Source organism: Argentina silus (genome assembly GCF_951799395.1).
Source record: "Argentina silus genome assembly, chromosome: 5".
NCBI lineage: Eukaryota > Metazoa > Chordata > Actinopteri > Argentiniformes > Argentinidae > Argentina > Argentina silus.
In genome coordinates, this window is record NC_139659.1 from 6,361,720 (window position 1) to 6,374,540 (window position 12,821).

The 12,821-nt window shown below is 43.1% G+C and overlaps 1 protein-coding gene across 1 annotated transcript in view; it reads right to left on the reverse strand.

Moving 5' to 3' along the window:
• galt (galactose-1-phosphate uridylyltransferase) overlaps positions 1 to 12,821 on the reverse strand; it is a 49,012-nt gene that overhangs the window by 13,733 nt on the left and 22,458 nt on the right. The window contains exons 8-9 of the mRNA XM_083670053.1: positions 8,198 to 8,330; positions 5,292 to 5,375 (exon numbers count right to left, since the gene is read on the reverse strand). Of these exons, the coding sequence (XP_083526179.1) occupies positions 5,292 to 5,375; positions 8,198 to 8,330 (217 nt within the window). The remainder of the gene's footprint in view (positions 1 to 5,291; positions 5,376 to 8,197; positions 8,331 to 12,821) is intronic.

The window sequence follows — 12,821 nt, forward strand, 5'->3', positions numbered from 1 at the left end:
AGGGGAGAGGCTGCCGTGTGGAAGACTCTTTGTTTTGCCCTCCGGTTCTAGTGACTTAAACAATAATGAAATGCATGAGAAAAGACAATCTACTGTAACAGTAGATTTGGTTTTAGGCCAGCGATCCATCATCACGGTATTCCACATTCTCTCCGCTCATAAGTTATTGCTAGCAATACCTCACAAAGAATAATAACTGTTAAGTCTGTGTTTGTGTCCTGTTTTGTCTACTCTACTTTCTAGTAAAAAATGCTTTTGTTTGGTATCACTGCCTACTCGTCTGCCTCCTTTATATGCACTGCACCTGGGTCCGCTCATTATACCAAAACGTTACAAGTAAGATTCTGTATTAAACCAAAATTTGGAATATTTATGGTTTGCAGTAGCATGCACTGCACTCTCTTTGTTCATGAAAAAAACAAGCCTTGCTATGTTCTATCGTCTCATAACCTATGCTCCTATTTATTATACAGCACAGCAGAATAGTGCACAAAAAGAGACCCACTATCGCAGAAAGTCCATTCTGAACAATTTGAACCCTCAAAATGTTTAATGGCTTTGTTCAGCACATTTCATAGACTCCATTACCATCATTACCGTAATTGAGAAGCTCCACTGCAGCTCTGTTCTCTTTGTAAAAGGGAACCACGAGAGTGTTTGACAGATGATTTCTCTCCACAATTATCTTTGCGAATAGAGAATAGACTAGAGGCAGCCCATGCATGTGCCAATATCTCAGAAATAATCACCCAAAATGATCTTTAATACCACATAGAGAAGAAGAAAAAAATAATAAAGAAAAAGAAGAAAAATGGCAAATTATAGCACTAAACTAATGAAGGGGCTGTGAGGAAGAGTGGGGTTTTTTTTCTCTCAAGCTGTTGAGCTGTGAATGATGAAAAGATCAAGAAGCATGAGGGCTCAATTAATCACAGGACAAATGGATAGTTTGGTATGGGGCGGGGTGGGGGCAGCAGGTAAAGAAAAGGGGGGTGGGGGTGGATTTTATGAGGAAAAAACACTGGGCCTCATATATCAATCATGCGTACGCATGGATCTGCTCTTAAGTCATGCGTAAGAACAAATTCAAGAACTGTTCAGCATTCATAAATCTCTTCTTAGCTGAAATATTCTCTTGAGATAATAATTCATTTATTATGCTCCAGACAACTCGTATGCACATTTACTTGATGGAGCATTAACATATCTGTTGATGTACTTGATGATAGGCTAATACATGAATGTGTTGTATCAATATACTGATGTAACAATGGTACATCTGGTGTCGTTGGCTAGAGAGCATGTCTTCAGAGACCGCAGCAATATGTTTGAGAGTGACTAGAGGCTCCTGAGCAGTTTTCGCCTGCCAAGGGAGACAGAGAGGAAATCTTCTTAAATTGGATGCAAAGGCAGGTAGTTGTGAATGCCCAGAATATACCATACAAGGACATTTCTGAGTTCAATCAGTCACACACTATCTCCTCTCAGCAAACACATCGCTGAAGTCTCTGAAGACACTCTCTAGCCATGACACCAGACACAACATTGCTAGATCTTCAATTGTGTGGATTGTTATTGGTGTATACTGTATACACTATATATATATAATCTATATGAGAATCTCTACTTTGAACAATCTACTCACAGTAATTGTTTGATTTTATATCTAAACTTTTGGAGTGTAGAGCCAGAATAAGAAAAAATGCTTCACTGTCCCATTACTTATGCAGGGTATATAGGATATTATGTGATGTAATGTGACGCACTGCATCAAGGAAATGTGTGTACGAGTGGTCTGGAGCACTCGTAAATGTACTATTATCTCAAGAACATATTTCAACTAAGAGGAAATTGATGAATGCTGAAAAGTTCTCAATGCTGAGTTCGTTCTTATGCACAACTTCCGCACTCTTGATGAAGGAGGCCCATTGACCAATGACTCTGTGTAATCAGACTCACACCTGTAACAGGTGTGGTTGGCAGAGTTAGAGACTGTTTCAGTGCAGTGCAAAAGGTCCAGCTTCAACATCTCACCATTCGTAAAGGCTCATTCATAAACCATTTGTGAGACCTACATTGACACTTTATTAACCATTAACAAGCAAATGCATACTATATTAAGGGTGTATTTACATATATCTGGCATTCTACAAATGTGGCATAACCATAAACCAGGTATATAATGATATGTCCCCGTAAATATTTGTGAAGCATCTATGTAGACCTCATACAGTAAGTGCTTTATAAAGGCTTCAATAAGCCTGTGATGTATATGTAATTAATTTAAAGTGGGACAGTGTTAAGTCCATAAGTTCAAAATGTATTGTCATACTGTATGTACCAGGATACACAGGAGTGTATGACAATACAATGAATATCTTACACACAAGCTCTTCTCTTTGAAAACACAATAGAACACAATAGCGGCACAACCCATAGCATAGCTGTGTGCATGTGCAAGGCGAAACTACAGGGTAAGCTGGCACAGGGCCAGGCAGCAGGGAGAGAGAGAGAGAGAGAGTGTGAAGTCAAGTCAGGACCTGGATTTAAGAGCGATCACAATCGTTATCCCATTTCTCCCCTCATATCCCCTCTGATGCCCCTGTCAAGCTCCAGTGTGCCCCATTATAAAACCACAAAAGACACAGAGAGGAGGGATTAAAGAAAATAGAATCAGAGCCATCAATTCAGTGAAGCACTAAGGAGGCAAATGTAATGTAGAGAGTTTCTTCACTTTCGAGGACAGTTCAGGGACAAAGTGTGTATGTATGTTCATTTTGACATCCCAAAAATACAGATTTTAAAAATACTGTTTTTTTGGGGGTATGCGGTACATCCAATAATGTTTTGATAACACAACACCTATGAGACGGTACTGTTCTGCTATTCCATGGATGTCACAGTGGAGTGTGTTTGTTCGTGTGTGTGTGTGTGTGTGTGTGTGTGTGTGTGTGTGTGTGTGTGTGTGTGTGTGTGCAGTCCAGGTGTCAGAGTTCAAACACACATTGTGTCAGTAGTGATTAGACTGAGTTTGGGGTAATAGTGGGGTGTCTTTCGTTGGGGGTAGAAACATGGTCTTTTGGGTAATGGTTGACAGGGGTAGAGAGAGAGAGAGAGTGTGTGTGTGTGTGTGTGTGTGTGTGTGTGTGTGTGTGTGTGTGTGTGTATGTGCGTATTGGTGGTCTGGGGGCCATGTTTCCCAGGTCTAATGGCACCCACAAGCATGAGCACACATCACAGGGCTTTAATATCCTGTTACCCACCAAACCACATTAAAGTGCCGGTCTTAGGGGACACTTTATAGCCCCATTAAGAGGAAATGATAAATGGCTTTGGGTCTGGGAGAGAGCCGTTTGTGTCTAAGAGCATGTCCGGACAAGCTCTGGCCATATCCCAGCCTCCCCACACATGCCAACAGCCTCAGAATAGCTGCAAAGGGACCTGTCTTTTAACAAGAGAAATGTTTAGTATTGAGGTAAGGGAGAGGGACATGAGCGTTAACTTGATGTACTCCTGCCAATGGGAAAATAAAAGTAATGAGGTCTCAGACAAACAACCCTCTATTCCACTACTGTAATAAACAGCTCTCTACTCCATTACTATGTGGTTGAAAAGCAATTACTGAATTACAATGTCATTACAATTTGTAATTACAGTGTTATTACACAGGTATAACAGCAATTTCATGGTGTGACCCATCTCTACATCCAAACCACCTCCAAGCAAAGATGACCATATCATGAAGAGGTATTTAGAACAAAAGAAGACATACCGAGGAAAACACTGCTTGTAGTGTTGAAAGTCGTCAAACTATAGGAACAACATCTTTATGCACGTCCGAGATGTCACCCCAGTACAGCGCCTACTGTGCCTTGACTGTGATCATAAAGAGGCCTTTAGGGGTGGTGTCCCTGACAGATGCTCCTTCTAAAACACACACCCTGAGTAGAACAACAACAGAGGCCAAGATGACTGACAGCGCTACCCTATCTACTACCCCCACACAGTAATGAACATGGTTGAGAATGAATATGAGAATGAAGGATATATCACACAGCTCCAAGACGGAAGGGCATGTTCTGATGTAATGTGTGCCCCTATCCAATATGGTCATTACCTCCATGCAAGATATAGAGACCTTGGGGCGATGAATAGACTTTCGGTGGTGGTTTATGGAGGGGATGGGGTGGGGGGCTGCTCAGGTTCAGACAGCGCTGCTTCTCTGAGACTTCTATTCCCCTGTGGGGGGGGGGGGTTGACAGGTCTGATGACAGCTGTCAGCTTCAGAGGCAGTTGTGATACCTTCCATTCAACGGTAAGGCTAACAGAGAGGAAAGGACCTGACGGCGCTGAAGCGGTGGCCGCCGTCTCCTGTGACACTAACAAGATTCCAGATTAAACCGCCTCGCCGTCCGCTGTTCCCAGTGTGCCTCAGGGAGACGGCAGTGGTTTAAATGAGCTTCAGGGTTATAGGAAGTAATACCCGGAGTCCATCCCTCTCTCTCTCTCTCTCTCTCTCTCTCTCTCTCTCTGGCTCTCTATTCATTTATTCAGTCTATCCCTCACAGATCACTTTTCATCCATTTATGCTGTCCATCATCACGAATCCCTCTCTAATTTTGTTTATGCTATTCATCATAGATATGCTAAAACCTGAGTTCCGGCTCTTCCTGTACTATACATATGGCAGGTTTTCAATTTAAGATTAATGAGAAAATCATTTAAACCGGGGCAATCCCTTCTCCGGCCATGCCCTTCCAGCACCATCCCAGACAGTAAGCCCAGGTTAGGCTCATTGGTCATTGGTCCTGCTGCAATCGAGCAAGCTAAATTAAGTGCACCTCAAGTATTTGAAAACACATTTTGACTCTGTTCTGCATACTGTACAACTGCATTTCTAATGCATTCATTTTTAGTTAATTCTTATTTCATCAATGTTGACATTTTGCTTCCCTCAGAATATGTCTAAAGTTCCATATGACTTCACTTTGTTTGAAGCTCAAATTATTCCATTGATAGCTTTTTGTCCTTACAGGCTACAAACGTTGACATTGAGGCAATATTGAACTGTTGTTAAGTACAAGGGGCGGAGAAGTCATCATTAGGAATCTGTTCGAGCAGTTTGCTGTCAGAAACTCTTATGGTGTCAGTGTTAAATGTGTCTCATCCTCCCTCCCTCCCTCCATCATTCACCATGGCAACAAGACAACTGGCAACCACTCATTTGTCAGATTCCCCCCCCCCCCCCCGAAAACACACACACACACACAGCCCTATTCCATCTCTCTTACCGTGCCAGCCCATGGAATATGGGAAGGAGATCTCAAAAAGGTTGTCATATTTTGTCAGGAGCCTTTTCATAATGGATGCCAGCCCTGTAATGGAAACAAAATAGACGTGGAACAGACAAAACTGGCTTTCATTCAGTGTAATAAAGCTGGAGGTTTATCTAGCAGAGTTTCATTAACACTGAATGCACTATAGCACCTGCTCTTGCAAAGAGGCAGAAGCATTTATTTCAGTGTCACAGCCAAAGAAAACAATGTTGTATTGAATCCCATCTACCATGGATGCACACAGGCACATGCACACACACACACACACACACGCACGCACGCACACACACACACACACACACACACACACACGCACGCACACACACACACACAAGGACATGCTTTCTCTGTGAACTGCAAGATTGAAACATAATTTGCCAAAATGAACCTTCTGCCGATATTTGCAGCAAATTAAGTTTATACTTCAAGGTTAATGCTAATCTAAAAGCCTAACAAATGCACCAAGTTAGTACCCTGACAAAAACAACAGCTGCGAGTGTAATTTAAAAACAATGAAAATAAAACCAGGTAGATAAAAATATAACAAAAACCTGATCCCACGCAGATAAGTCACAAAAGCTACCATGCTTCTATGCCTAGGCTCTAGGCTAACATTAGCATCTCTAAGATGAACCTGTGGGGGTTTCATGACCAACGACTTAAAAAAATTAAATTGTTCTTAAAATGATGTTTCTCACTTTAGAATGTAGATAATGGGGATTATATAACTAACCAAGAGATAACTAACCACGAGTTCAACAGAAATAGCTGTGAGAGTGGGTGTAAAAGGTCAGGGCAAAGCCGCTTGATGTCTTGAGTGGCAGTGAATATTTAATTGCTTTCTTCTGAAGCAGGAGCTCTCTGTCTGGTCTCTCTCTTGACACGCACACACACACACACACACACACACACACACACACACACACACACACACACACACACACACAGACACACTCTCTCTCTCTTTCTCTCTCTCTCTCTTTCTCTCTCCCTTTCTGACACCAGCCCTGACACACCACACTTTATTGTGACCCAGTCCGTAATATGCCTGACGTTTATTTACATTGTGGTTACGTCTGTCACACTCAGGGGTCCACTCGTGGCTGTCAGGATGAAAGGCAGTGTCACGCCCTCCACTTCCTCCTAGTCGGTGCCAGTGCCTCCCTCTCTCCTGTCTGTCTGTCTGTCTGTCTGTCTGTCTGTCTGTCTGTTTGTTGTGTGTGGGCGTGGCCAGGCTCCGGTTCTCTGTTCACGTCATCATCTCCACCTGCCTGATCTACACACCTGCCGTTCATCAACCCATCACCTTGCTGTGTTTAAACCCTGACCTGAATGCTATCAAATCAGATCAAATCAAAGTTGCGTATTAATTTTTGATAAAGCCGGAATGCATGTGTACAGTTGGCAGGGGTTTAATAGGTGCACGCCGGTATGCCTAAGTCCTGCCGCTGCGGCAATTTCACGCTGTGAAGTGCTGCCGAAAGCCACCACAAGGTGGTGATACGAGCTGTGAAGGATGCCATATGCGTCTTGCACTCACAAACATCCATGTTTGTTTACATTTGTCAGCGCGCACAAACAATAACCACCATTGAATTATTTTCAACTTCTGGAAAGTGTTTTAGTCAATTATTTCGATCTCTAATGAGCTCACACGTAATGTAACACGTTGGGAATTGTAATCGCTACATCACGAACGGAGGATGATCTCACATGAGAAGATGTACCTTTGTCAGAGCCAGTTTTACTGTAGCCTCTAAGTACAGCATGTTTTGAAGCTAATATATAGTATCAAGGACAGGATAAGTTGTGAGTAGGGTACAGTGAGGGCGGTTCTGCCTAAATTGTTGTGAGGGGGGACTGTGTTGCATGTCACATGTTAAACAAGCAATTCTGGTGACTTTTGACGGGAGAATAACGTAGTGGTTAGTGTGAGTGAAAAGCATGAAATAATCGGATCTCAGGTTTATGACAAAAGGCCTATAAACATCTCTGATAAGCATTGCATATATTTGTCAGGATGTAAATCCTAACAACTTGTCTTGATTCCGCCACCCCACAGCACACTCACAAAGCAAAGAGCATTTAACACTTTAACAGTAACATTAACACTCACTCACTCCCACTCTACTCAAATACATGACACACACGCATCCTCCTGGTTGGTGTTTTACCGAGGTGAATGCCCTGAAATAAAACTCACAGGTGCCGTTGCGAAACTCCCACGACATCGTCATATCTAAACTTCTGCCTACTGTATCTTAAAGTCAGACACGGGTCAAAATTTTGTCAAATACTTTGAGCGTCTGCCTGGAGTGCCAGATCGGTGTGGTTTACAATTGTTGGGACTATTCAATTGGCTCCTTTGCATGATGCAAATTCAACCAAGCACAGAATATAAATACTATTTGAACCCAGATTTGGTGTTAGTTAGTGTCCAGTGGACAGGCTGGCTATATAGTTACTATTCTCTGAATGTCTTCTATATGAATAGTAATGTGAGTGGTTAAATATTAGAGACACAGATCAAAAGTCCAGTGTTTGGACCTTATTTCACAGAAACTGCCAGTAATGCTTGATATGATTGAGATCAATAGGCAACACAATGAGCCACTGACTCGAGATTAGATGACCTCAAGATGGCAATTTATCGCCACTGATTCTTTAACTCTGTGACTCGACAGCCTCCTTTGAGTCAAATGTGAAACATTCCTAAATTACTAAGGACACTACATCAGTAGAAGAGTGAGCTTGAAGAGGAGGAAAGAAGGGGAGAGAAAACGAGGGTGGAGTGAGTGAGTGTGAGGGTAGTTGTGAGGATGCAGGTTAATACTGTGGGTTACAATGAGGCGACGCGTTACCCTCTCTCTCCTGGGTCGTCAGGTCATTGAGTCTAAGGACGTGTCGCCGTGGCAACAGCAATGTCTGGAAAGGCCAGGTGGCCCAGTACGGAACCACAGCCAGCCAATCGGCATTCTCTACCACAACCCGCTCCTTGAGAGAAAGAGAGTAAGACAGAGAGAGAGAGAGAGAGAGAGAGAGAGAGAGAGGGAGGGAGAGAGAGAGAGAGATAGCATGTCAGTGCAAGGTCATATCAGCATTCCTCACTAGGACAGATAGACAAACACAGCCATATGATACACAAAACACTCACGAGTCTTTTAGACTTAACAACCTCCAATGTTAGTACTTCACCAATCAACATATCTGAATCAGAGCTGTTCAGAGAAGTGATGCCGGAACTCGAGAGGAAAGTTAATGAAACTGAGATTTGAGAGCCACAATATAAACCCAATCAGTGATTAAAATGACCTACCATACACAACCCACATAACTGTAATGGAGAGACAGGATTTAAAATGTATGGATCCTAATCATGACAAATGGGGATTGATTACAGAGCGCATACAGAGTTGACAGGTGTCATCTACAGCTAGTGAGGAGGAGAGGAGGAGAGGAGGGGGGGGGGGGGGGGGAGGAGGAGAGGAGGGGGGGAGGAGGAGGAGAGGAGGAGAGGAGGGGGGGAGGAGAGGAGGGGGGGAGGAGGTGTGCAGCAGATGAAATGATATCAATACCGTCGTATACATGACTGCACTGTGTGGTCACTGGGTGCAAACTGTGGTGAGTTTGGATTCAACACTTTAGTAAAAATTCAGCTATAGCATCAAGGTTGTCAAATATGAGGTCCAAGATGATATTTGCAGCCTGCCAATAAATTAACTAGGCTTGGTTATTATTTGAAAGATTTTATGTCATATTCACAGCAAATGCTGTTCAGGCAACACATTTGCTATCCTGAGCATGCAAGTGCATACAGTGTACTGAAGGCAATCATTACTCTCCACACATGAGTAATAAATACAATACTGAATGTCTATCATTTAGGCTTAATTATTAATAATTATAGCTAAAACATTACTCATTCATCACTATTATCTTGCTATTTCAATTTAACATAAAAATGATTGGGTCTAAAAAAATGTACACAGCAGGAAGAAACACCAATCAAATTCTGAGCCAGTTATCCATACATCACCATAGTGTCCACCCACCACCTGTCTATGGCCCAGAGTGCCTTGAATTCTCACTATAGCAATCATTTGGGAGAAAATCTCCTTCTCCCAACTGCAGTTTCTGTCTTATTTACCTAAGACAGCCATTTAACGTGCACACAGAGATCGATAGCATCATAAAGCGTTTCAACAGTTGCATCCCAACTTCAGTCATGGTCTGATACACATCCTCTTCAACATACCCCTTTGACAACACCACATGCGTGCTCACTCTCACTCAGTAATATGTGCTTGGCATACTATTGACACCCAGCGTGTTGAGAATTGGCTGGCCTGATAAGAATGTCCTGGAGAAGTGTGTTTTTCTGCAGTGAGTGATTGTGTTCGGAAAGGCTGGGCCCCAGATGGAAGGGAGTTCACACAGCGATGGTAAGTACAGATCAGAGAGAGAAAGCGCCGGCGTACAGCGATTCCCAGCACCACCGCTGCTTCTCTGATTAAACTTTAAAAGCAACAACAGCTTTGAAGACATGATTACTCTACTGCGGCTTTTAAAATCAGCAATTAGAGGCATTTACAAGTGCATTATTAACGATTTACCGAGGGGAATAATAGATGTTGCCAAGGAGACAGTGTTTATTTTTGTTCATCTTCAGGGTCGTCCAAAACATTCAGGGTTGCGGGCGATGATTCTTCCCATTTCTCTTTGTTATGTTCTTCCTCTCCCTCCATGGCCATGTCTTTATGTGCTATTAAGATGATACATTATCTTGCACTACAACAACTTCCATCATCCTCCACTCTTTCATTTGGCTTTGTACTTGTTATTCTAGCACATACACTCTGCAAAGTTATGATAAAAAAAAAAAAGATTTTGGTTTTGCCCATAAGCCCAGAAACAATTCAAATCCAATACTCCGTGCACCAGCATAATTCAGTGAGTTAGCAGTAATGAACTCTAATGTGCACGCAGCAAAGCTCTAAAATCATTCTCCCTCCACTGTGCCCAATTGCAGTCTGGGGAAATATGTGTGTGTATGTGTGTGTGCATGTGTGTGTGTGTGCTGTCAGGGGACACATATGTGTTGCTCAAATATTTCCACAACATGAACTCTAAAGGCTCTCTGGAACCCTGTCTTCATGTTATTCACATCATCATCACATTGGCTTTTTCGAACACCATACAGTAGTATACCAGAGAGGATATTCATTTGTGCGTGTGTGTGTGTGAGGGGGGGGGGGGGGGGGGGGGGGTTCACCGATCTGTGTAAGCAGTGCAGCTTCTATCTCCCTCTCCTCTTCTCCCCATCCGATCAACTTTTTTTACAGGATCCCTACGGGATGTTGGGCAAAGGAGGCTGCACAGCAACAAACATAGCTCCAGTCACGGGGAAAATCCTGGAGAATGCAGGCTGGCTTTGATCACTGCGGTAGCAGTCTGAGCCTCCGTGATCGTCTCACAAGGCAACAGGGCAGTTGTTGCTCGCAGGCATTTTGCCCTTGTCTGCTACACTGGCTCTTCAACATCTCTACCCCCCATGGGTGCTTCCTTCTTAGCCTAGGCTATCAGTGAGAGAATGCTATTTGAACACACTCCATCAGAAGAGCTCTTAAGCGTTTTCGTGCTGCTAGGGGTGTGTGTGCATTATGCAACCGCATTGACAAAAGCTTAATGAGTTTCGCGGCTCTGGACAGGGGAGAAGGAGGCTATATGCAAATCAAGCAAGTCCAGGGGGGACATTAGGATTGGACACAGCATTCACTTTGCATAAAATGAAACAGATATGCATTGCAAAAATCCTGATTATTGCAAATTGGGAGTTAACGAAGTGATCTGTAGGCCTTGTCATATCAGTTGTTTGTTGAGCTTGGATTTGCTCCTAACAGGGCAACATGAATGCATTACTAGGATGTTGAATTCAGTTCTGGGGATGGACAGAGGCCAAGACTATGAAGAGATGGAGGGAGGGACCCTGGAGGAACACTCGGAAGCAGCTGGAGCTCTGATCAACAGCAGGACAAAGGCTAAAAGCTGTCACTGGTCACAGCAGGGCCGCTCAGAAGTGCTCTCTCTCTCTCTAAATGGCTTAGAGACATCACACCAAGCTGAGCTCTTCAACTCCACATTTCTCACCGTATTAAACATACATAATCACTTACAAACAGATTTAAATTTGTCACACACGATAATGAGCCAAACAATAATGACAACCACATAAACAATTTCAAGCCTAGTGACCATATTTGGAGCATAGTGTGACTGCTTCTACGGTGACATTGAAAATGAGGATGTGACTGATTCAAGACTTGTTGGCTGACTGGAGCATCCAAAGGTTCCACAGATTTCACACATAACGCTGTGGCCAAAACATTTGTGTGTTGACAATTTCCCCTGATGCGAATATATCACATTTCATTTATTGAAGAAACAATATATATATATAATTCAAAATAGTCAAAGATCTTGTAACCTGCCTTCTTTGTGTGCAAACCACTTTTGTTTTTGTGAACTCTGAATCGGTTAAATGCAGTTGAGCGAGTGCAATTACATTGCATCCAGAGATACCCTTGAACCTCTGTGAGAGTGTCCTCCTGTTGAAACATTGCCAAACATTAGCACATGAAAAGAGCCAACACCTGGTGGATATGAATGGCTTCCCTCCACAATCTTGGCAAGGCTCTCTGCAGCACTGAGCCCAAGGCCGTTGACTCATCAAATAACACCATTTGTTGATGTTGCATCTCATTTCAGAGACAGCGTCCGTGTCCTATGAAAGCTCCTCTTGCTAACGAGCCTGTGGATGCTCCTGATTAAAACAAGATAGAACCGAGTGGGAGAGTGAAAAGCAAGCTGACGGTCTCAAATAATTTGAGGACGGTTTCAATGAGCCAGATGGCCATGCAGGATACGAGGAAGAAGCAGGTCTGTGAAGAGCATGCCTCTACTTCAGTAGCCTTGGCTACTCAATGCTGCAGAAGTAATGCTAAACAGACCTGATGCTTCTGCTCCACTTATAGCAGGTAGATGGGTAGATAGACAGATACATAGACAGACAGACAGACAGACAGACAGACAGACAGACAGACAGACAGACAGACAGACAGACAGACAGGCAGACAGGCAGACAGACAGACAGACGGACAGACGGACAGACAGACGGACGGATAGTTAGGTAGATAGATAGATAGATGCTAAGACATCAACTAATGAGAAACTACGAGGCCTCCGTGGAACTGCAGAATCAAATGGTGTGGGGCTCAAAAGTTCAGTCACCATATTCAAATCACTGTTGATTAATTATACTGTGATGGAAACTTTAATACAGACAGAAGAGATATTTGGTGACATTCAACCATGTGGGGTAAAGGAAGCTCTCTGGGAAAATTGCACAGACGACCATGAACCATGATTAATATATATAGCACTTTATGACCATTCTTTGTTGATGAACACAAAGAATATGACAATTAA